Raw genomic sequence first — 25,523 nt, forward strand, 5'->3', positions numbered from 1 at the left:
ATAATAATTCAGAGCTTGACTTGTGTTTTGGAATATCCCACTTATTGGAGGTGGTTGTAGGGATACTTATGATCAGGGTCATAATTTTTCTCATTAAAGTACCTGTCTAAAATAGTTGAGTTATTTAGTTTTTTAAAAAATTCTGGTCTTGTGCAATAATAACGGCCTTGGTGTTTTAAGGGAATCTTTTTTTTTTTTTTTTTGCAGTACGCGGGCCTCTTACTGTTGTGGCCTCTCCCGTTGCGGAGCACAGGCTCCGGACGCGCAGGCTCAGCAGCCATGGCTCACGGGCCCAGCCGCTCCGCGGCAAATGGGATCTTCCCAGACCGGGGCATGAACCCGTGTCCCCTGTATTGGCAGGTGGACTCTCAATCAGTGCGCCACCAGGGAAGCCCTTAAGGGAATCTTTTACCATTAGGATTCCTAGGCTATAAAAGGATCTCCCTGGGCCTCAATTAAATATCAAGAAAACTTTTTTGTTTTGCCTTATTTGGAATTATTTTTTGATTAATCCTAATAGTCTGTTGTCTTTGAGCCAGTACCACATTTTATTCAATGACAATATAGGCGTGTGTCCACATTCTCAAAATTGTTCAGGACATCTTCTCCCTTTATAGTGGTACATCCATCAATGTTTATCAGAGATTTATGGAGTACCCATTTTATATAAGGCACTGTCCCAGGTGCTGGGGATATAGGAGTAGAAAAGATGGATAGGGTCCCTGGCCTCATGGGGCTTGGAGAAGGCTGTTTGGTGAGCTGATTTTTAGCTGGGTTTCATGTTGTCACAGCAAAGCCTTTGCTAGTTGAAGCATAAGTCTGTTTAAGGGGCCTGGGAAGAAAGCAGGATGGTGGGTTTTACTTAACATAAAAGAAATACATGTTAACTTTAGAAAAGCTAAAAATTGCAGGTAAACAGGAATTCCCTGGCTGTCCAATCGTTAGGACTCCACGCTTTCACCGCCAAGAGCACAGTTTCGGTCCCTTGTCGGGGAACTAAGATCCCGCAAGGCGAGCAGTGCGTCCAAAAAAAAAAATTGCAGATAAACAAGATATGACTTGTAATATTACCTGAAGATAATTACTATTAACATTTTGGGGCATGTACTCCCACGCTTTTTGGTTTGCATATATGTATTTTTTTCCTTTGAGGTGTAATTTACTTACAGTAAAATGCACAGATGTTAAGTGTAGTTGATGAATTTTGATAAATGTGTACACCCATGTAACTTCACCCAAATCAAAATGTAGAACATTGCCATCACCCTAGGAAATTCCTTCATGCTCTTTTCCAGTAAATTCACTTCTCCCAAAAGTAACTGCTGTTCTGATTTCTGTTACCACAGATTAAATGTGCTTGTTCTCTAATGTCATATAAATAGAATCATTCAGTATATACACTTCTGCGTTTGGCTTCTTTTGCATATATTTTTTTATTTTAACTTTTTAATGAATAATACATTTACATGGTTCAAAAATTTTAAAGTACAAAGGATATGCAGTGAAGAGTTTCCTGCCTACTGTTATCCCACCAAGCACCCTGATCTCCTCTCTGAAGGCAACAGATTTTAGCAGTTTCTTTGTATTATATCCTTTCAGAGATTTTATGTATGTACAAGCATATAAATATGTATATATATTAAATTTTTTATCCCCATCTTTTGCACGAATAATGGAATTGATTAAATATTTCATCAGGAGTTGCAAAATGGTGATATTCTAATTCCATCATTACCTCTACATCTATCAGTTGGAATTCTTCTGAAAGAACTTTCCTTTATTGGCTGTGGTTGGATATGTACCTGAATTTATAATTATTTCCTTGGGTTTGGCTCCTAGAAATTGAATTGCTTGGGCAAAGTTTTTCTATTCTTGAAGGCTTTTTATAAGCATTGCCAAATTGCTCTTAGAGATGTGATACCAGTTTGCACCTTCACTGTTGTTATATGAGTGAAATACTGTCTGCAATTTGTAGAAATAATAAGGTAAAACCGGAGAGATGGGCAATGTAGTAAATGTCTTCATCAATCAGAACTGTCATCACTTGGCCTTTTCTGAGACATTTCTTAGACATGCTAATAAACTGGTATTGGGATAAATATAGTGTGACTTTGGAAATACTTGTGGTTCTAGTTTGTGTTCATTAAACATGTATCTATTTTGAAATTAGAAGGACGGTTAAATCATGTTAGTTAAAAAAAACCCTCAACAACTTCATTTTTGTAATATTTGACTATGTACATTAACCATGTTTCAAAATATAATAGCCCTCTTAACTTAAACAGTTATAAAAAATCTAATGTGTTTTCCTTTGCAGTGACATTTCTGGGGGCAAACCCCTGGAAGTAGAGATGGCGGGGATAGAATACATGAATGATGATCCTGGCATGGTGGATGTTCTTTACGCTAAAGTCCATATGAAAGATGGCTCCAACAGGTATGTTTCTGGAATACTTCTTTGTTTTAATTGTGAGGTGCCTAGAAGAATCCCTGGAAGTTCAGGTAGTTTTGATTCCTTTTCTTTGAGGTCTTATTATTGTAAGGAGTGTGTAAATTCTTTCTTTTTCTGAAATAGTAAGTTAATATCTTGCAAGAGGAATTTGTTGTAGGAAAAAGTATCAGACTTTTAGTTTGATAATTATTGAATTACTTGGATGGTAGATATTGATAGTAGCAATCTAGTTTTTATGGAACTCAGTGCCTCCTTCATGTTTTCCAGGATAATAGGAGGCAGGAAGGATGGCATATTAGGATGGCAGTTTCAAAAGTGACATAATGCAGATCTAGTGAATACCAGGGCAGAATAGGGATCATAACTGTACAAACTTCATAGGATTATTAGAATTAAATTAATATACATAAAATGCTTAGATCAGTGCTTGGCACATACTGACATCATCAAAACATACATTAAAAATGTTTGCTATTTTTAATTTTTGTTATTACCACACCTCGATCCCTACTTGGAATTCTCAGTCTGCAACCCAGGCTATTTTTGAGGCTCGCCTAGGCATCCAGAGCCCTTTGCAATATTAGTACCATTTATTAGTCTGTGCAAGGCCTTTGGTGAGCAGAGGAGCGCAACTTGAATTGGAAGTTTGTTTTTGTGTGGTCTTTTCATGAGGGCAGGGTAGAACAGAACTCACACTGAACAAAAAACCCTCTAGGGAAAATCTGTGTCTCTGGGCCGGCCCCCAAATTGATTTGCTTTCCTAGAGGATCTCTTGGAAGGTTTCTCTTATCTCAATTTGAATTGATGATCTCAGTTATCTTCTATCAATTCCAGTGGAAGTGAATTTTGAGTGTAAGGGAGGAAAAAAAAGATATAGAATCAGTTTTTGTGTGTGTGATGTATGTCAATTATATCTCAATAAAACTGGAGAAAAAAAGTGTCTTAATATCATTACTGGAAATTCCCTGGTGGTCCAGTGGTTAGGACTCTGCACTTTCACTGCCATGGGCCCAGGTTCAATCCCTGGTCGAGGAACTAAGATCCTGCAAGCCATTTGGTGCAGCCTAAAAAACAAACAAACAAAAAACCAAGTTTTGTAAAGTCCCCTCCCCAAATCGCAGTGTCTAAGGGACTTATACACCTCTTGTTTAATTCAATATTAAAACTATTTGAATGCCTCCTTTGTGCAAGGTATTTTGAAAGACCATGTAAATTGATACAGAAATGAGTAAGACATGGCCCAATTTTTAAGGCACATTCAGTCATTTGTGTTTCTTTATGTGAAGAGACACTGCTCAATGCAGAGGCATGGAGGAGAGGCCATGTTATAATAAAAACACAGTCAACTTTCTTTGTATGATTTCATATATTTTAGATGAAAGATTCCCTTAAAATGCTTGACTGTGAAGTGCCTGACCTTTAAAAAATGGAACCACTTAGATCAAATTTTTCCTCTGGAAACAGAGCTGGGACAGTGTAGCTACACTTATTGATAGATCCTTGGATTTTGTAAAACCTGACTGTGTAGGGAATTTGCATTCAAATTACTTAGTAGTCAGCTGTTGCTAAGACTTAAGCATTGAACACAGTGGCTATTCTGTTCTGTTTCTTACTGTCACAGGCCTCCACCCTTGCCACTTTAGAAGAATAGCTTCCTCACATTATACTGAGAACATGAAGCCAAGTCAATTTCCTTCCTTTTTCCCTCACAGTCTACCTGTTTTCATCACACCCACCCCACTCAATTTCACTCTCTTTCTGAAGAATTGCATACATTAACTCTGATGAGGCTAATCCCTTCACTTATTCTGGGACCCCATTCCTTCTTATCTCCTCAAAGACCTGACACCATCAATTATTCCACCCTGCAGGGCATTTCCAGTCCCCTTTTCCCTCAGGCATTTTTCAAATGCCCAGGATGTGAGATGCAGTAGACCCTAGGGCTTCTTTCTTATGGAGGAGGCAGATGTTGGTAACTAGAATACACTAGGTTGAGGACTGTGATTGAGATTCTAGTGGTACATAAATGAGCAGCAAAACTCTGCCCATGTGTGGGCAAATTTTGTAAAGGAAGGCTTCAGAAAGCAGGTTTCTTTACTGAATAAGGAGTTTGCAGGCTGAGGGAGTAGCATGCTAGGAAAAGGGAATAAATACTAAGTACAGATCTAGAGGCAGTGTTATATGCCATGTAAAAGGAATGTTGATTTTCATTGGTCATTTGTTTATTCAACAAAACTTTATTAAATGCCCACTGTGTGCCAGACACTGTGCTAGCTGTGAATATAGAATGGTCAGTAAAGGTGGTCCAGTGGTTAAGACTCTGCGCTTCTACTGCAGGGGGCTCGGGTTCGATCCCTGGTTGGGGAACTAAGATTCCACATGCCTCTCCGCAGGGCCAAAGGAAAAAAAAGCAAGAATGGTCAGTAAAGCCAGACACAGTTATTGCCCCCATGTAATTTACAGACTAATGGAGAAAACAGATGTTAACAACACGTAAATATATCATTGCAAAGTGTGATAAAGGTGAAGCAGGGGGAAAATGGTGCTCTTTTAAAGACAGAAAATATGGCAGTTTAGACTGTGGGAGGGCAGGGTAAGGAAAGCCTCTTGGAGGAATTGATACTGAATTGAGGTCTGGAGGAGTGGGATTTTTCAGGCAAAGGGGTGGTGGGAAATTCTAGGCAAAAAAAAATGCAGAGCAAAAGCCCTGTGGCAGGAAAAAGCCTAGCAAATTCCACATATGGATGAGACATAATGAAGGAGAGGTAGGGTCACATGAGATGTCCATGTGAAGAGATTAGAGGGGCTTGGATTGAGGCAGTAGCAAAGATAAGAGAAAAAAGAATAAATACAAGCAGAATAAATAAAAAGAAATCCGTATCAAGATAAATCAGGATGGAAGTGCAGAACACTGAAGATAAAGAATTTAAAAGAAGTCACCTACAAAGGATTGACAGTTATCTAGACAATGGACTTCTCAATATCAACAACAGAAGCCAAAAGACAGCGGACTGTTTTCTAGAGAAAATAACTGTCAAGCTGGAATTGTTTACCCAGAAAAAAAATCTTTAAAGAACAAAAGTGAAATAACTTTTTTGTGTCCAAATGCTGTCTTTCCTTCTTGTTATCCTTCTTTTTCTCAAATAGACTCTAAGATTCTTGGAGGCAGGGGTTTTGTCTTATTTACTATATAGAGTATTATGTGATAAAAACAGATTACAGAACAATTTGTAAATATACATTTACTTTTTTCCCCTCAAAAGTGGGAAGAGAGAGCAAGAGAGAAATAAACCAGTTAGTCTGAATATATAATCATCTTATCAGTGGTTATTTTTGGATAATAAGTAATTTTTTTTCTTTTAGCTTATCTGTAAGATTTTTTAAAAATAAAAACAATGTTCGTAAAGCAGGCACGTGTTACAGTTTTTCAGATACACTTGATATACTTTGTCACATGAAGGTCAGTAGTAATCAGTATGTACATGTAAGTGGTAGAATTATGGTTTGACCTAGCTGTGTTTGACTGTAAAGCCTATGCTCATAGTGGGGCAAAAAGAGGAGATTAAGGGGCTTCCCTGGTGGTGCAGTGGTTGAGAGTCCGCCTGCCGATGCAGGGGACATGGGTTCGTGCCCCGGTCTGGGAAGATCCCACATGCCGCGGAGCGGCTGGGCCCGTGAGCCATGGCCGCTGAGCCTGCGCGTCCGGAGCTTGTGCTCCACAACGGGAGAGGCCACAACAGTGAGAGGCCCAAGTACAGCAAAAAAAAAAAAAAAAAGGAAAGAGGAGATTAAGAATAATTGGAGACAGACCACTCTTTTGAGAAGTTTGGTGAAAGGAAGATGAGAGAGATGTAGTTAGAGTCTACAACTGTGCAGCTCAACATCACTGCACCATCTTCCAGTTAGCCTTCTTCCTTTCATAGCTGAGCTGCTTCTTTATATATTGTTTCCTTTCATAAAATTAAAGCCTTCCAGATGGGTAAAGTGAAAATTAAATGGCTCCCTTTCCCCCTGCTCTGACTCTCCCTGTGTTCCTCCCCAATAGATTGTAAGCAGAGCAAATACTGCTGAGAGTCACTGTCCGTGCGTATTGTTTTATACAAACTGGATCACATTATTCATATTGTTCTATAGTTTGTTCTTTTCATAAAACATAACCTAGACATTACTCTTATGTCAGTGTCTATAGATCCTATGATCTACTCCTACATCAGCCTTTCTAAGCCATAGCTTATATACAGTAGGACTTCCCCTTGCTTAAAAATCTCCCATCATTTCACATCATCCTTTGAATTAGTTCGTATTCCTCAGTCTAGCAGTCAGTATCTTCCAGGATGAAACCAACAATATTTCAACTTGATCTTCCACTTATCTTGGACTTGCCCCAAGCCCTAGCCCGCTTCACTGCTTGATGATCCTTTGTGTCTTTGTTAATGTTGTTTCTTGTGACTAAAATTTCTTTCATGTTACTCCTCATCTCTTTTTGTCCAAGTGCTGTCATTCCTTCTTGCTATCTTTCCTTCTTTTTTCTCAAGTAGACTTTAAGATTCTTGGGGGCAGGGAGTGTCTTATTCAGCATTGTGTATCCAGTGGCTTTTATAATTCATGACTCATAGTTGATGTTCAGTGAATGTTTGTTTACTTAAGTCATTTATTTTTTCAGCTGATTTACAAAGATGAATTGAGTACAGTTAGCTTCCTGTCCTAAGCCCATCCTCTTGGTAACCTATTCTGGTCTCAACCCAGCTGTAACGTCTTCCACATTTAAATTACCAAAGCACCTTGTATTCCTTGTGTCATTACCAAAGTCCTCTTTATAGTTATTTTAATAGATTGTAAGCTTCTTAATGACAAGAGCTATGTTTGCTTAGTTTTTAATTCTTTTAGTGACTAGCATGGTGCCTGTATACAGTAAGAACTCAAGAAATGTTAATTGGATAGAGCTGAATTAAATTTGGGGGAAAAAAATCAAAGAAAAATCTGGAATTTGCACTTTCTAGGGAGTCAGTGATCATTCTGCAGTACAACTCCACATCCATAAAGATGGCTCTGGAATGCTTGAGCTTTGTAGCACTTACAGGCCTTTAAACTAAGAGCTCAGATTCAAGGCATTAATAATTGGCTTCTGTTTTCAAACACAAAGCACTATCTAAATGATAAAGCTGCTTAAGAGTAATTTATTATTTTTCTCATAGCAACCCTATATTATTTTTAATTCACTTATGAGGATGCAAAGGTATAGAGAAGCTTTGTGACTCATTCATAGTCAACCGGGGAAGGATCAGTGAAGTAAGAATTCAAAGACTATAATGTTAGAAATATACTGACATATTGTCAGATGTAGTATCCATGACAGCAGCCTGAAATTTAGTGATTGTTTCTAAGCACCCTTAAGTTGTCTTAATAGAACCCCAAAGATTTGTCATTTATGAATTCATGCATACATACCTGCAACAGCTATTCACTGAGCACTGATGATATGTCAATTAGGTATTAACTTGGGTGCCAGGGTAAGGCGGTGAATAACATGAAGAGCTGGCTTCGTGGAAGTGCACAATAAATTGATAGCAGAGCAGAACTGGCTGCCAGGAGACTTAGATTCCCATCCCTCTGCCCTGACTGAGCAACTCAGCCTGTCTGTGCTTCGTTTCCTTTTGTGTAAAGTGAGCAGGTTAGACTAGAACATTTTAAAGGACTTTAATCTCTTCAGAGTTCTGAGGGAGAAATCTTAATTTGCCAGAAAGACAAAGCTGGAAACTGGACTCTTTCATTTAGTCAATTTAATTTCCTTCCTGTAGTATTACATGCTCCGTTTCTCTACAGCTGAGCTCCCTGTCCACTTCTTTTTCTTACTTTTATTTTTTATTTATTTACTTATTTATTTATTTTTGGCTGTGTTGGTTCTTTGTTGCTGTGTGCGGGCTTTCTCTAGTTGCAGCGAGCAGGGGCCACTCTTTGTTGTGGTGCGCGGGCTTCTCATTGCCGTGGCTTCTCTTGTTGCAGAGCATGGGCTCTAGGTGCACGGGCTTCAGTAGTTGTGGCTCATGGGCTCTAGAGTGCAGGCTCAGTAGTTGTGGCTCACGGGCTTAGTTGCTCTGCAGCATGTGGGATCTTCCCGGACCAGGGATCGAACCCGTGTCCCCTGCATTGGCAGGCGGATTCTTAACCACTGCGCCACCAGGGAAGTCTGCACTTCTTTTTCTTTGATAGGAGAGAGGCATCATTCTATTGTGATTTGAAATTGAGGTGCATTTTGCAGTGCTTGGTTATGTTTAGACCTAAGTTATGTTGTAATATTTTAAAATATTTTAAACTTTATGAGATGGTGTTAATCAGAAACTTTAGACCCAATAGTGTAGGTCTTGGCTTGGAGATCCACATGCACAATTAAGTAAGTTAAACTGCAAAATCAGAGTTACGTGCATTGTGAATGTATTTTATTTTTCTCTTAGGAATGTAGGAACAAAGTCGTTTTCTTGAATCAGTCCTCTTTCTCCATCCTTACTAATATCTTATTGGTTAGCCCTTCTCATTGCTCGGTTAAATACTTGAGAAAAATATTTTATGTCATGGGAAAATATTCAGGGTATATTAAGTGAAATAAGCAGGTTATAGAAAAATATTGTCTTTTTTTTTTTTTTTTTTTGCGGTACGCGGGCCTCTCACTGTTGTGGCCTCTCCCGTTGCGGAGCACAGGCTCCAGACGCGCAGGCTCAGCGGCCATGGCTCACGGGCCCAGCCACTCCGCAGCATATGGGATCTTCTCGGACCGGGGCATGCACCCGTGTCCCCTGCATTAGCAGGTGGACTCTCAACCACTGCACCACCAGGGAAGCCCAATATTCTGTCTTTTTTAAATTGATGTTTATCTATCTGTAGTAAAAGACTTAAAAATTATTTAACCCAAAATTAAGTGCTTATCTATGGATGGTAAGGTTGTTTTCCTTTTTGTCGTTTTCTGCATTTTCCATTTTTTCTATAACAAACATGTATTATTTTTGTAATCAGAAAAAAAATTAAGATAACTATGCAAGGAAGCACAGCATCTCTCTTAACTGGCTTCCAAGGCTTTAGTTTTCCCCTGCATATCTTGCTTCTTACAACCCCGTCTTGCTTTCCTAGGTCTACCAAATAAGACTACAGCCCTGCCTGACACACAGGAAGCTTCACAATCTGGCTTCAGCCTGCCTCCACTTCATTGCTGCTCTTCCCTCTCCACAGAATTTTTCATGAACCTGGAGTGCAGTGTATTCTTTGATATTCACTCTTTCAGTTGTTCAGGACAAAAATTCTTTTAGAATCACTTTCAACTCCTGACTGCAGTATATTAGCAAAGCCACCGCCCTCCTCACCACCTCCACTGCTGCCACGCCCACCAGCTGGGGTGTTGCGACAGCCTCTCAGCTGCCTTCCTGCTTCCGTTCTTGCCTCTACCACTGTGTGTCCTCCACACGGCAGCCAGAGTTTTCCTTTTAAAATGTCAGTTGGATCGTGTCATTCTTCTGCTGAAAACCCTCCAGAAGCTCGCCACCTCACTCAGTAGAAGACAAAGTTATTACAGGGGCCTAAGAACCTTATGTAAGCCCCTGTGACCTGGTCCTCCTTCCTCTCCCACCTCATCACCTCTCCCCACAGTTTCATTCCATACACTGGCTTCTTACTGTTCCTCCGTCATGCCACAAGCAGGCTGCCTCAGATGACTGTATTTGCTGTTCCCTTTCTCTGGAATGCTGTTCCCTTAGGTCTCTGCTCAAGTGTCACTTTATCAGGGAAGCCTTACCTGATCACCATGTCTAAAATAGTACACTTACCCTCAATCCCTTTCTCCTCCCTCTCTTCCATTTTGTTTTCTTCATGGTGCTTAGCACCACCTGATGTCGTATATGTATATTTGTTTGCTATCTGTCTCCTTCCACCAGAATGTAAGCTGCTCAAGAGCAGGGACGTGTTCTGCTCATCTTTTGTATGATTCCCATTCCCACACCAGCCCTTCCTGTCTCCTTTGAGATCTTGTTCTGTTGATCCCCTCTGTTTCCTAAGGTTTCATCTTCCTTCTCTGCTGGATAGTTTCTTGTTGTCAGTAAGCATTTTCAACTCTTTCTCTTCCTTGAAAATAAACACAAACAACCTGCCTTCAATTCTATATCTAATTACCGAGGCAATTAGTTTCTTCCCTTCCTTGCAAGTTTCTTGAGTTTATGTGCATGTATCCCCTTCCCGTCTGTCTGGCCTCTCCCTTGGTCCTCTGCAATAAGGCTTCCTTCGCCAGTGTGCCAGCGAAACTGCTCTGGCAAAGATCTCTAATAATGTTCTGACTGTAAGAAATAAGTAAGCATTTTTTGCTCCTTTTCATACTTTACTTTTTATAGCATTGTACTATACTGATTATTCCTCTTTTCACACCCCTTGTAATTCTCTTTTCAGCCTTCCTGAAGTTTTCCTTTTCTTGTTCCTCATCCTTATCGATTGTCCTTACTGGTTCCTTCTCTGCCCCTTACATACGAGTGTCCCATAAAGGCTCCGTCCTTAGCTCTCTTCTTGCTTGCTCTGATTCCCCCTCACCCTGTGACTGCATCTGTCCCATGCTTTTAACTACTTTTTTTGCACTGATAACTCCCAGATCTGTGTCTTTTGCCCAGATTTTTCTCTTGAGCTTCAGGCTTGTTATTTCCATCTGTCTCCTGGACATGTCGCACTTGAAATCCGGTGCCACACATGAAAAAGTATACACACTATTAACCCTCTCCACCACTCCCCACCTTGGTCAGTGACCCATCTGCTCATTTAAGGTGAACTCGTGGGAGTAGCTCTCAGCTGCTTCCTCTGCTATAACACTGTCGTATCTGAGGGCCCCAACTTCTCTCTCACAAGCTCTTTTGAATCCATTCCCTTGTCTCGGTTCTCACTGCCCCTGTCATAGTTTAGATCTTCATCCCTTTCTACTTTATACCATGGTCCTTAAAATTTGTCCTCTGAAGCCAGACTGCATGGGTTCTCATTTTGGATCTATCACTTATTAGTTGTGTGACTTTAGTCAAGTTTTATAACTTCTCTGTGCCTCAGTTTCCTCATTGGTAAGGTAGGGATAATAATTTATCGTGAAGATTAAATGATTTAACAGATACAAAGTTCTTAGAATAGTGTGTGACACATCGTGTTTGTTATTATTTCTACTATTAGTACTATTAGTACCACATAACTGACCTCAGTACCGCTGGTCTCTTTCCCCTTCTAAAGCATTTTCCACTGTGCCACAGAGTCAGCTTCACAAATGGGTAGCTGACCACATCATTCCCTTTTAAAAGACTTCCGTGGCTTCCCATGGTCTGATCATTATAGTCCCAGCCCTGTGTTCTGTTTCTGGAGGTCAATGGTGAGGGTATGGGTATTTATTTTATTATTATTAATTATAGCTTACTTGGTACTTCCCTGGCGGTCCAGTGGTGAAGACTCCATGCTTCCACTACAGGGGGCACGGGATCGATCCCTGGTCTGGGAATGAAGATCCCACATGCCATGTGGCCAAAAAATAAAAAAATTATAGCTTACTCATGTTTAAATATTCTTTGGTTAGTAGACAAAATAAAAACAATTAAGATAGAGAAGTTAGAATTATAAGAAGATTAATTTGGAACTTTGGAGCCTGAAAAACATGAAAGGGAAAAGAATCCTTTGTGCTTCTCACTCAATCTCTAGGGGAAGATAACTCCCTCTTGCTGCAGCGTATGAGTGCAAGCGGAAAAGGGTTGTTTTGACCATGTCTAAATGGGTGAAAGGTAACTGGGGGGTAGGGGTACCAGAGGCTGTTCTATCCGTGTGGAGACAGGCATTGAGCAACTCAGCTGCTGCAACCAGAGAGACTGCCCTGTGGCCTCAGGAAAACTCCCACAAATGGGCCACGCAAGGTGGGTTTGGCGCACATCTCACATAAAACAGACCCATCCAGCCCTGCTCAAGGAGAAGCTGCTCACTGGGCTACAGTGTTTTACCGCAAGCCATGGCCCAAGAAGCAGTGGAAGATTCACAAACTCTACAGATTTCTCAGGGCCACTTGCATCTGGGAAAAGAAATGGTATGTGGCACAAAGAGTATTACTAGTATGTACATCTAAAATGTAAAATCTTAAAAAATGTGAAATCTATTGTTCATTAGTACACTGGCGACGAATGAAAGATTTTGAGGTGGGGAAGTCAATTAGCATGCAGCACAAATCTCAAAAAAAGCCAAGGGAAAGGTTGAAAGGAACAGGCTGCTCCCTGCGCTCATCAGGTGCACTGCTCTGTCATTTGATGCAGACCTCCACGTCAGCACCCATGTTCAGTGAGAACTGCAGGCTCAGGTTGGACATCTGGTCACACTGTGTAAAAGCCACAGGCTGAACTTCACCATCAGATGAGTGAGTGGTCACAGAAGATGGCTGCTTTCTGAGGCCTAGGGCCAAGATCTGCTCCACCACATCCTCGATGGGATAATGACCCCCTCTCAGTGGCGCAACTGGCAAAGTTCTTCAGAATTGAAGGGGAGATAAAGAGTTTTTCAGACAAACAAAAACTGAAGGAGTTCATTGCCACTAGACCAGCCTTACAAGAAATGTTAAAGAGAGTTCCTTAAGCTGTTGATCAAAACACCTGAACAGAGTGAAAACTTCCTGTGCAAGAATTGTTTCTGGTGGAGGTATTGGAATGAACAGCCATCATCAAGATAGAACTCACCCACTGCAGAACCGTTAGTGCTTAGAGCCAGCTGGAGTCCATTTGGAGACATCAGTTATGTGGCCTGTGGATTTTCCTATAGTTGTCTTCATTGGTACTACACTTCTGCCTTAGTGAACACTGATGTAGTGGCCAGGGCTGCTGGGATTTTCACAGTGCATGCTCCTTCCCAATGAGCAAATGTCTGAGAGTCATGCCAGACCTCATTTGATCCTGGCCGAAACACATCAACTAGCTTTTGGTTCTGTGACTGGATGAACCAATAAAGCACTTTCTTTTAGACAGCTCTCTGCTGAGCCTGGCTTCTTGTGTAAGATTTCCAAGATCATAAACTTCCATCTTCCTTCAAGGCCATGCTTAAACCTCCTGTGAAAACCTGGCCCCTCCAAGTATAGTTGATCACTCCCTTACACTCACCATGATGTTGTGCAGTTGTTTCCAGGTGTCTTGTCCACACAAAGCTGTGTGCTTCATGATGGTGGGGACTGCAGCCTTATTTACTTCCTCTTCTTTTGAGGGCCTTGTACGGTGACTGGCTCAGAGTAGATGCTTCATAAATGTGAATTAGTAATCAGGGTTCAGGAGTTTACTGAGATTTCTGTACTTCTTTCTTCAATTTCTCCAGGCTGCAGGAATTGGTTGATCGAGTACTGGAACGTTTTCAGGCATCTGGACTAATAGTGAAAGAGTGGAATAGTGTGAAACTCCATGCTACAGTCATGAATACTCTATTCAGGAAAGACCCCAATGGTAAGTGCTTCATAGAACCACAGCACAGTCTGTGATCAACAAGGCCTAATGATGTCCCTGGGGTTTGAAGAGAATGGGCTATCAAAGAATCTCTGCTGGGCTTCCCTGGTGGCGCAGTGGTTGAGAGTCCGCCTGCCGATGCAGGGGACACGGGTTCATGCCCCGGTCCGGGAAGATCCCACATGCCGCGTAGCAGCTAGGCCCGTGAGCCAGGGCCTCTGAGCCTGCGCGTCCGGAGCCTGTGCTCCGCAACGGGAGAGGGAGAGGCCACAACAGTGAGAGGTCCGCGTACCGCAAAAAAAAAAAAAGAATCTCTGCTACATCTTCTGTTTTAGATCCATTAGCTTGTTTTGATGAGCGCAGTGGAAGGGGGCAGGGACATATCTAGCATGGGACTGTAGCATTCCAAATCTTTTATTTCTGTCGCACATAGGGTTGCCAGATATAGCAAATAAACATACAGGATGCCCAAGTAAATTTCAGGTGGAAAATGAATAATTGTTTTAGTGTAGGTATGTCCCATGAAATACATGGCAGCTTTTTCTTTTTTTTATAAAACAAGAAAGAAGATTAACTAGTAAAGGTAAATGTTAGAGCAGTGATTCTCAACTAGAGGCAGTTTTACCCCCAGAGGACATTTGGATTGTCTGAAGACATTTTTGGTTGTCACAGTTAGGGGGCTGGGAGTGAGTTGCTACTGGCATCTAATGGGTAGAGGTCAGGGGTTCTGCTTAACCCTCTGCAATGCACAGGACAACCCCTCATAACAAAGAATTATTCAGCCCAAAATGTCAGTAGCACGAAGGTTGAAAAACCTTGTGTTAGAGTAATGTTTTTTTCCCTCATGAATCTAAACCTTCATATAAAAATGCCTGTTTTAACCCTTTATTTGAGATAATAATCTACATTTTAATAAGGATTATTTTTCTTCCCATCCTCACCCACCAAGTCAAAGCTGTCTAGCACACATTCAGCATCTATCTGATCAGGAGCTACAAATTCAAGTTATGTGCAGCTGCTTCTTCAAAGCCCTGTTGTTTAAAATATACCAGCACCAAAACTCCATATTCAGGTTTTATTATATTTGTTAGGACCCTGACCTTGGTTTTAGAAAGTCTACGTTGGAAGAGGACTACATCAGGACTCCATCAGAACCCATGAACTATTTATAGATTTATAGTTTAGGACAGTTTTTGTGTCCCTTTTTACCAAAGTACATCTTTTCATTTCTTCAGATATATACCAGAGAACTCAACTATAAGTTGTTTGGTTTGGTTAGCGCCATTGTTGGACTAAGAGATATGTAGCTAATCCAATTCTTAGTTCTAGTGTTAACTGTTTTATGATGCTACATTGTATTTTCTTTAAGACTTTTCTAAATAAATCAGTGTTTTACCTTTCAGAGCACTGAGATCAAAAAACATTCAAATGACCCAGTCAAAGCCTATGGACTCTGGGTAGTTAGTAGAATCCGAAGCTCTCTACTTATTCTTGTTCTGATGGAATATATTTCTTTCATTTGGATAGTGGTATTGCAGAAGACCATTTGGAATTCCAGAAAAAAAATTTTTTATGGAATATTTGATATAAATTATAATGTAAGTTATCTAATGGGAACATTTAAAGGAGTTTGTGGTATTTATTTTGTTCTGGACAGTTTTTAAAATTTATTTATTTTAATTAATTTATTTTTGGCTGCGTTGGGTCTTCGTTGCTGCGCGCAGGCTTTCTCTAGTTGTGCCGAGCGGGGGCTACTCTTCGTTGCAGTGCACGGGCTCTAGGCACACGGGCTTCAGTAGTCGTGGCACGCGGGCTCAGTGGTTGTGTTACACGGGCTTAGTTGCTCCACAGCATGTGGGGTCTTCCCGGACCAGGACTTGAACCCGTGTCCCCTGCATTGGCAGGTGGATTCTTAACCACTGCGCCACCAGGGGAGCCCCAGTCAGTCAGTTTTAATCTTGGAAAACACTGTTAGATCCCCTGAGGTGGTGTACATTTTAACATCATCACGTAAAGACAGAGGTTCAGAACTCTAACGTACGCTCTAGGGACTTCCCTGGTGGTCCAGCGGTTAAGACTCTGTGCTCTCAATGCAGGGGGCCCGGGTTCGATCCCTGGTCAGGGAACTAGATCCTTCATGTATGCCGCAACTAAGATCCTGTGTGCTGCAACTAAGACCCGGCACAGCCAAGTTAATTAATTAATTACTTTAAAATAAGGTACACTCTAATTCAGGGGTCCCCAACCCCCAGGGCGCAAAGCAGGAGGTGAGTGGTGGGCAAGCAAGGGAAGCTTCATCTGCCGCTCCCCATTGGTCTCATTACTGCCTAAACCATTCCCTCCACCCTGGTCTGTGGAAAAATTGTCTTCCATGAAACCAGTCCCTGGTGCCAAAGAGTTTGGGGACTCCTGCTCTAATTCATTGGTTCAGAAGTTACATTGTATCTCGCACCATCCAATAGGACTTTATATGATGATAGAAATATTCCATATCTGTGAAATTCAGTATGGTAGCCACTATCCACATGTGGTTATTGAGTACTTGAAGATGGCTGGCTAGTGAGACTGAGAAAGTGAACTTTTAATTAATTTAAATTTAAATAAGTACTTCCCTGGAGGTCCAGTGGTTAAGACTTCGAGCTCACAATGCAGGGGGCACAGGTTCGATCCCTGGTCAGGGAACTAAGATACTGTATGCAGCATGGCATGGCCAAAAAAAAAGAAATTTAAATAATCACATGTGGCTAGTGGCTACTGTTTTGGACAGTGCAGTATTTTATTAGACATGTGATACTATCAGTAATACATTCTGCATCTGTCCTAGTCCTTAAATCTTAGTTCAGAGCTCTTACAACTATACCATACCCCATTATTAACTAACCTCTTAACATAAAAGAGTTGAATTATATAGGAATCTGTATCTTTTAAATTGTGTGGATCCAGATGTATATTCGGTTGGCACCAGAGCTTCATGAAAGAAAATGTTCTGTGTTCACAGTCTAGTTATCCTTTCCTGTTGACATATATTTTAAATATAACAGCTTTAGTGAGATGTAATTCATATACCATATAATTCACCTATTTAAAGTATAGTGAGTAATGTAACCGTTACCACAGTAAATTTTAGAATATTTTCATCACCCCAAAAAGAAACTCCATAATTATTGGCAGTGACTCCCCATTTTTCCCTTACTCTTCAGTCCTTAGGCACCACCAGTCTAATTTTTGTCCAATGAATTTGCCTTTTTTGCATATTTCATATAAATAGAATCATGCAATTTGTGATCTTCTGTGACTGACTTCTTTCACTTAGCATAATGTTTATAAGGTTCATCCATGTTATAGCATGTATCAAATGTCATTCCTTTTTATTACCAAATAATAATCCATTGTATGGACATAACACATTTTATTTATCCATTCATCAGCTGATGGACATTTCTGTTGTTTCCACTTTTTGGCTATTATGAATAATGCTGCTGTGAACATTTATGTATGTGTTTTTGTGTGGGCATATGTTTTCATTTCTATTAGGTATATACTTAAGTGTGAAATTGCTGCATCATGATATCAGTATGTTTAACTTTTTGAGGAACTGCCAGACTGTTTTCCAGAGTGGCTGCACCATTTTACATTCCCACAAGCAGTACAGTAGTTCCCCCTTATCCGCGGGAGATACGTTCCAAGATCCCCAGTGGATGCCTGAAACTACATACCACATTCTGTATTTTTCCTATGCATACATACCTATGATAAAGTTTAATTTATAAATTAGGTGCAGTAAGAGATTAACAACTAATAATAAAATAGAAGAATTAAACGATATACTGTAATTAAAAGTATGTGAGTGCTGTCTGTCTCTCTCAAAATTTTTTATTGTACAAATTTAGTGCCTTTTCCATTTTCACTAAGCACTTACCCTGCACTGTGACCGTAACTTTTGCAGTTTTTGAGGTGTGACAGCAAAGCTAGTACGAATCTCTTTTTCCTTCTTCCTAATTTCGCGGATAGAAGATTTGTTCTTAATGTAGATATTAGCAAACCTCAGCATATGATCTTTTTCTTTCCTTATTAAGTCAAGAACTTTCACCATTTCACTGAAAGGAAGCACTTTATGGCTTTTCTTTGGCATATCCGAATTGCTGGCATCATTATTCTTGCCTTTGGGGCCATTATTAAGTAAAATAAGGGTGACTTGAATACAAGCACTGCAATACCTTGACAGTCAATCTGATAACAGAGAGGGTGAGATACGCTGGACAAAGAGATGACACTTTCTGGGTGGGACAGATCACGCTACTCAAAATGGTGCACAATTCAAAACTTAGGAATTGTTTATTTCTGGAATTTTCCATTTAATATTTTTGGACCTCGGTTGACCATGGGTAACTGAAACCATGGAAAGCAAAACCATGAATAAGGGGGGATGACAGTATATGAGGGTCTCAATTCCTCTACATCTTTATCTGCACTTGTTATTACTTTTTTATTATTGCCATCATTTGGGGTGTGAAGTGGTGTCTCATTGTGACTTTGATTTACATTCCCCTTATGGCTAGTGCTACTTATAGATTTTGCACCTGTCATTAAACATTTTAATCTTCAGATTTCATTACTACTTTTTTATTGACATTTACTTAGTATGAATTTACTTTAAATTTTCACATCTCCTTTTAACAAGGAACCTATTTTTAAGTTGTGAAATATGCATGGGATTGGGATCTTGGATTAAGAGAATAGTTCTCATTAGAAAAATAGTCCTATAGTTACCCAGGTATAATTCCAGTGGGCTAGCTAAAATATATTATGTTCATGGAGTTAGCACTTTGGATGTATTTTATCAGTTCTGACATGGTAATCTCTATACAATCAAAGAATCTCCATACAATAAAAGAATATACTCAAAAGTAGAAATACAAATATTTTTGAGTGTCTGTTGATGGGCAGGAAAGGGTTGATATTTCAGAAAATATTCTGATAAATAATTTTTGAAGATGCTTTGAATTTTATATACCCTGGATTCTTCTCTGTCTTGTGTTTTTCTCTTGAAAAGGCTATAGAATACATTGTTTTGCTTTTACTTGCCAGTTATCCCTTTCCTTTGATATCCTTTTTTCTGCTGCATTTGAAGGACATCTTTTGGGATAAGCAAGCTAAATTAATGCAAGGAGTTAGAATACAGCTTTGATGAGGCTAAGGTCATAGATTTGCAAATTTCTGTGTAGAATGTCAGGATACCTTTGATTGCAACTGAAGAGGTTTTTCTCATTCAGGGGGAAGTCCTTAAATCAACCCAAAGCATAGTTGCCTGCATTTTTGACTAGTTAATGTGTGAACTTCTGTATATTTTTATGTATTTAGAAATGCATGCAGCTTATATAAAATCTCGGGGTTTTAGACTACAAGGAACCTTTGGAAATCACCTTGTCTTAACCTCTAACTTTGTAAATGAGGAACTGAGGTCCATAGAGGAGACATAAACTGCCTAAGAATATGGTTAGTTATGTAGTTTATATACCGTGAGTACTTGGACATTGTTCAATGGATAAATATACATCAGTTGATGACAGAGCTGAGACTAGATGCTGGGTCTCCTGACTCATAGCCTGATGTATTTCCCTCCATATTATGTCACTTTCCAGGTAGTACATGAAGATCTTGCTAGTTGTCCCTGTAGAAGTCCAAGAGAAAACAGATACATAACCCAGGCTTCTCTTCTAACATTGTCTTTGGAATATTTACAGCTGAAGGCAGGTACAACCTCTACACAACAGATGGCAAATATGCCTTCAAGGAAAGAGAATCATTTGATGGCCGAAACATTTTGAAGGTCAGTATGAAGCAGAGTGAATTGGAAACCTTTGGCATGTGTCCTAAAATAAGGGAGGACAATAAGTGGTTCTCCTTTTAACAGTAAAGTATATTTTTCTCATATTTCCCATGAGGATTATTGATTGAAAGGACTGTTAAAATTGTTTTTCATTGTCCTAAAAGAGAAATCTTTTTTGACTTGTTAAAAGGCTGTTGGTATCTCTTAGAGTACTTGAAACTGATGATTTAAGAAACAAGTATAGTGACTATTTGGATCCATAGGAATAAGTTGATTTTAACCTTGTGAGTCTTGCTCTGTATTTTACCTCTGGAGGACTGAGTGTGCATTTTTTTAAGCGAAAAAGAATAGTTTGTCTTGTTCTAGTAGATTTTTCTCTTCACCCACAAAGTCGCTCTCCAAAGTTCCTGTATAATCTATTTTTACTCAGGAACAGCCCATGTACTAAAAGCTCGGTGGTCCATTTCTGACTGTTGAGGATTTGCTTCTGAGCGTTAAATTAACCTATGAAATTCAAATAAAAGGGGTTCTTTAGGATTGCATTTATCTTTCTACCACAGACCACATTCTGTAACATCCACAGTTTATGCTCTCTCTATCAGGTTAACATACCATTGTGCCTCTGTGCAAAGAGAAACATAAGTTGATACCGAAGGAGAGGTTTTTGATTCTTCATTTTACTTGTTCTATAATGATGTAGGTCATACATTTTCAAGGCCATGGGTGTTTTTTGGAGCTGGGAGGGAGAGTATGTATATAATAACTTCAGAATAAGCTCTAGCTTTAAAAATGTTTTTTCTTTTTCCTTCCTTCCTCCATTCCCTTATCTTATCACTTGACAGTTTTGTTGCCAAATGCCTAATATGACCTCATTGCGTATAATTAATGACATCACTGTTCAGCAGCTGCAAGCTCCTCACTGCAGAGCCTAACAGAGCAATGACAGCGTTCACTTAGGCAGGCATTCCTGCCTTGTGGGGAAGGGGCTTTGCAGGGCTTTGTTGATTCCTTCTTTTACTTGATACCTTTTCTCTCTTTGAGTAATTTTCTTGTCTTCAAAGTAGCTATTGTAGATTTGGTTTGAGTGGCAAGCTGCTAATGAATTCAGTTGCAGTTTACTTATTTTCCCAGGCCACAGCTTCATTGTATGAATCTTTCTCCTCCTCTAGCTCATTTCCTGGGGCTTTTTAAATAATAGCATTAATTACTTTACTTTTTTGTTATTGTTAATTTGATTAAGAAAAAAACTAGACGGATGGGGAAAGAAATCTGTTGGAATGACTCAAGCCAACTTGGTTCCTTTGAAATTAGAATTAAAGCCCAAAAGGTATGTTGATGCAAGTGGAGTGTGAGGTGCTTTAACATCTGTAAGAGGGAGGTAACAGCAGGGAGCCTGAGAAATTGCTGTATGAACAGTATGGATCTCTCATTGAATATTTAATTTCTCTCATTCTGGAAAGTCAGTTTTCCATTTAAAGATGCTTGGCTTGGAAATCTTCCTAACCCACCCCAGTGATGACACGGCTGTAGCTCCCTCTAGTGTTGACGAAAGCTTGCTATAGTAGTTGTACCCTTACTGTTAAGGCCTAATTGGAATTTTAGAGCTGGGCCCAGCTAGGTACTTGGAAACTATTTAATCCAGTTCCTCATTTTACTCTCTAAGGGTGTGAGATCCAATATGGTTAAAATGTTTTGCCAAAGGTTAATGCTAGATAGTAGCAGAGTCTGAATCAGAACAAAGAGATTCAAAGCTCACAAGTTAGCAATGTCTCTACTCTCTTCCATAAAGATGCTCAGTGTTTAGGTAGAAATCAGTAGATATTTGAAACTGGGCCTATCTGAATTGTGAAAATATCTGACTAGACATAAATGTTGAGGCAATGGGTGTGCCAGTTAGTCTAAAACTGGCTAATTAAGAATTAGACTTTTGAGTTGAATATAATACTAACACCAACAGAAATACTTATTGACTGTATACCATCTGTCAGACTATGTGCCCTATAGATAAAAGTCATTATGATACAGTCCTTACCTTCCAGGAGCTTCCTGTCTTTGAGAGATACAGCTGGTTAATAGGTAATTACCATATAAAATGATGGGGGCAAATTATGAAATGGAGGGGAAATACCTTTGAGCACAGGTAGTTGTAACAAAGTATCTTTTGATAGAATTTCCAATATATTACTTTTTTTTTTGTAAACTTATTTATTTATTTTTGGCTGCATTGGGTTTCATTCTGGTGCACGGGCTTCTCATTGCAGTGGCCTCTCTTGTTGTGCAGCACGGGCTCTAGGCGTGTGGGCTTCAGTAGTTGTGACACGTGGGCTCTAGAGCACAGCCTCAGTAGTCGTGGCACACAGACTTAGTTGCTCTGCAGCATGTGGGATCTTCCCGGACCAGGGCTCAAACCCATGTCCCCTGCATTGGCAGGTAGATTCTTAACCACTGCGCCACCAGGGAAGTCCCCCCAGTATATTACTTTTTAATCATTAGTTCCAGAAAATATAATCTTTCACTTACATTTAATCAAAGGAATTAACTTTTCTTTGAGAATAAAGATAAAATGTGGCATCCAACAACTAGCCCCCAAACACACAAGCAGTAATAACTGTATTTATGAAGTAGCTATAGCAGCCCACTTTTTGGAATTACAAGACAAGTCTTTCTCAACTAGAACATTAGAACCCATGGCCCCTGAATCCCTTGCAAAAAAAAAAAAAGATTTAAAAAACTGATGGACTATACATAGTTTTTGTACCAGATATAATTATTATGTTTAGAAAGGGAAAAAAATCACTTTCATTAACAAGATAGGAACTGACTTGGAATAAACAGAAAGGTTAACTGCATTGATTGCTAAGGATCCCAAGCATATGTGTACAGCATATTAACAGCTACATAGGTCAAGGATCAGGAATGCTGGTGATGGGAAGCAGCCTTGGAAAAAAATCAACTTCATCTGCTATTCAAAGAGAAACAAAACGAGAATGCAAGTCATTGCTCATTGCTGTAAGAATTTAATGAGTAACAGCCAATTGCTATTCTACTCCATGAAGAGAATTGGTCCTTTTGGCTTGGTGTAGTAGTATGTGTTTCGGATGCCTTAATAAGAAAAGAAAACTCTGACTCTTGGAGGTAGAAGCCACATTTTTCTTTTGTATAGCTCTTTTGAGAGTTGTTGCAGCTATTATAGACTAGTATCTGGTTATCCCTAGTTAAAATAAGAATTTTCTTACCCTAAGAAAGACTTTGAAAGAAGAACTGACAACTAAAGAATCATTCCGCGTGTTTTTCAAACCAGAAAAGGAATATATTTAGTAGTAGCATTTTTTTATGGAAGACTGACAGATAGCTCTGAAAGGAGGATATACAAGTGAAGAAGACCTAGGCCAAATTAATAGGATAGTGTCCTGTCAGAGGGTTTCCATTTCTCATCTAACAGATAGGAGCAAAGATGTAGTTTGTTTGTCTATAATGCAGTGATAAACTTGTAAATGGAGAAATCATGCTGATCTAAAGATGTAATGCAGGAAATAACTGCTCCCTCGCTAGCTAAAAGTAGAATGGTCATTAACTGCCAGTTTCTGGAGAGAGAAGTGGTCTTAATGGCAGTCTGTTTGGGGGACTTATGAAATGGTCTTATGCAATCGAATCAGTATTCCAAGACTGTGCTCTCAGCAGATTGAATAGGGGTACAGTAGTAACTATTTAAAAGCATAGCTTCTAACTGCAAAGTGAAGAGGAGACATTAGAGCCCTAGGTTGTACTCACCAGAGATGATTTGGTACAAATAAAGGCACAATAATATATTTGGGAAGGAATAGCCAGTACTGTAGGTCCAAAATCAAAGGACACTGTGAAAGTGCCATTTCTTTAGATACTTAAAAATCCTGGAACAAAGTGATGCTGGGAAGACTGGACAGCTTCATGTAGAAGAATGAAATTAGAATGCTCCCTAACACCATACACAAAAATAAACTCAAAATGGATTAAAGACCTAAATGTAAGGCCAGAAACTATAAAACTCTTAGAGGAAAACATAGGAAGAACACTCTTTGACATAAATCACAGCAAGATCCTTTTTGACCCAACTCCTAGAGAAATGGAAATAAAAATAAAAATAAACAAATGGGACATAATGAAACTTAAAAGCTTTTGCACAGCAAAGGAAACCATGAACAAGATGAAAAGACAACCCTCAGAATGGGAGAAAATATTTGCAAATGAACCAAGACAAAGGATTAATCTCTAAAATTTATAAGCAGCTCTTACAGCTCAATATCAAAAAAACAAACAATCCAATCCAAAGATGGGCAGAAGACCTAAATAGACATTTCTCCAAAGAAGATATACAGATTGCCAACAAACACATGAAAGGATGCTCAACATCACTAATCATTAGAGAAATGCAAATCAAAACTAAAATGAGGTATCACCTCACACCAGTCACAATGGCCATCATCAAAAATCTACGAGCAATAAATGCTGGAGAGGGTGTGGAGAAAAGGGAACTCTCTTGCACTGTTGGTGGGAATGTACATTTATACAGCCACTATGGAGAGCAGTATGGAGTTTCCTTAAAAAACTAAAAATAGAACTACCATATGACCCAGCAATCCCACTACTGGGCATATACCCCGAGAAAACCATAATTCAAAAAGAGTCATGTACCACAATGTTCATTGCAGCTCTATTTACAATAGTCCGGACATGGAAGCAACCTAAGTGTCCATCGACAGATGAATGGTTAAAGAAGATGTGGCACATACATACAATGGAATATTACTCAGCCATAAAAAACAAACGAAATTGAGTTATTTGTAGTGAGGTGGATGGACCTAGAGTCTGTCATACAGAGTGAAGTAAGTCAGAAAGAGAAAAACAAATACTGTATGCTAACACATATATATGGAATCTAAAAAAAAAAAAGGTTCTGAAGAACCTAGGGGCAGGACAGGAATAAAGACGCACACATAGAGAATGGACTTGAGGACACGGGGGGGGGGAAGGGTAAGCTGGACGAAGTGAGAGAGTGGCATGGACATACATACACTACCAAATGTAAAATAGATAGCTAGTGGAACGCAGTCGCATAGCACTGGGAGATCATCTCGGTGCTTTGTGACCACCTAGAGGGGTGGGATAAGGAGGGTGGGGGGGGAGACGCAAGAGGGAGGGAATATGGGGATATATGTATATGCATAGCTGATTCACTTTGTTATACAGTAGAAATTAACACAACATTGTAAAGCAATTATACTCCAATAAAGATGCTAAAAAAAAAATCCTGGAACATATAAAGCAAGTAAAAAAAGAGATGAATTTTTTTATATATATAAGAATATTTAAATTTAGAGAAAGAGGGAATTGGCAGTATTTAACTATATTAATATTTAATAGTACTTTATCTGAAAATATGTTTTAAATCTAGCTAGGTACATTGAGACTTTCCTTGAAAGATGTAAATGAGAGTAACTCAAGTATTTCATTCATTTTTGCTTTGCTCCATTGCTGCCTCTTAAAGTTCTTTAAAAGGACAGTTAGAATGAATGCATTTAAATGAGAGCTTTATTTAGTTTTCTTTACTTAGAGAAGTTTCTATAAAGGAAGCTGTTTAAAAATACATACTATTTATTCTCTTTGGTAAAAGTTCATAAAACATATATGTACTTTTAAACAAATAATCATAAAGTGAACACTGTAACTACTACCAAGGTCAAAAAGCAGAATGTGCCTCACATGTCCTTCCCTGGCCAACTCTGTGGTCTATTTGTCCTAA

General features: G+C 39.4%; 1 protein-coding gene across 14 annotated transcripts in view; it reads left to right on the forward strand.

The window, feature by feature from the left end:
* ASCC1 (activating signal cointegrator 1 complex subunit 1) overlaps positions 1–25,523 on the forward strand; it is a 141,547-nt gene that overhangs the window by 88,008 nt on the left and 28,016 nt on the right. For 12 of the 14 annotated variants that reach the window (XM_067710615.1, XM_067710616.1, XM_067710608.1 and 9 more), the window contains 3 exons: positions 2,318–2,437; positions 13,790–13,914; positions 19,659–19,744. In XM_067710615.1, the coding sequence (XP_067566716.1) occupies positions 2,318–2,437; positions 13,790–13,914; positions 19,659–19,744 (331 nt within the window). The remainder of the gene's footprint in view (positions 1–2,317; positions 2,438–13,789; positions 13,915–19,658; positions 19,745–25,523) is intronic. The other 2 variants (XM_067710619.1, XM_067710620.1) reach the window with 1 other exon arrangement.

This window comes from Pseudorca crassidens, chromosome 16 (assembly GCF_039906515.1).
Source record: "Pseudorca crassidens isolate mPseCra1 chromosome 16, mPseCra1.hap1, whole genome shotgun sequence".
NCBI classification, from domain to species: Eukaryota; Metazoa; Chordata; class Mammalia; order Artiodactyla; family Delphinidae; genus Pseudorca; species Pseudorca crassidens.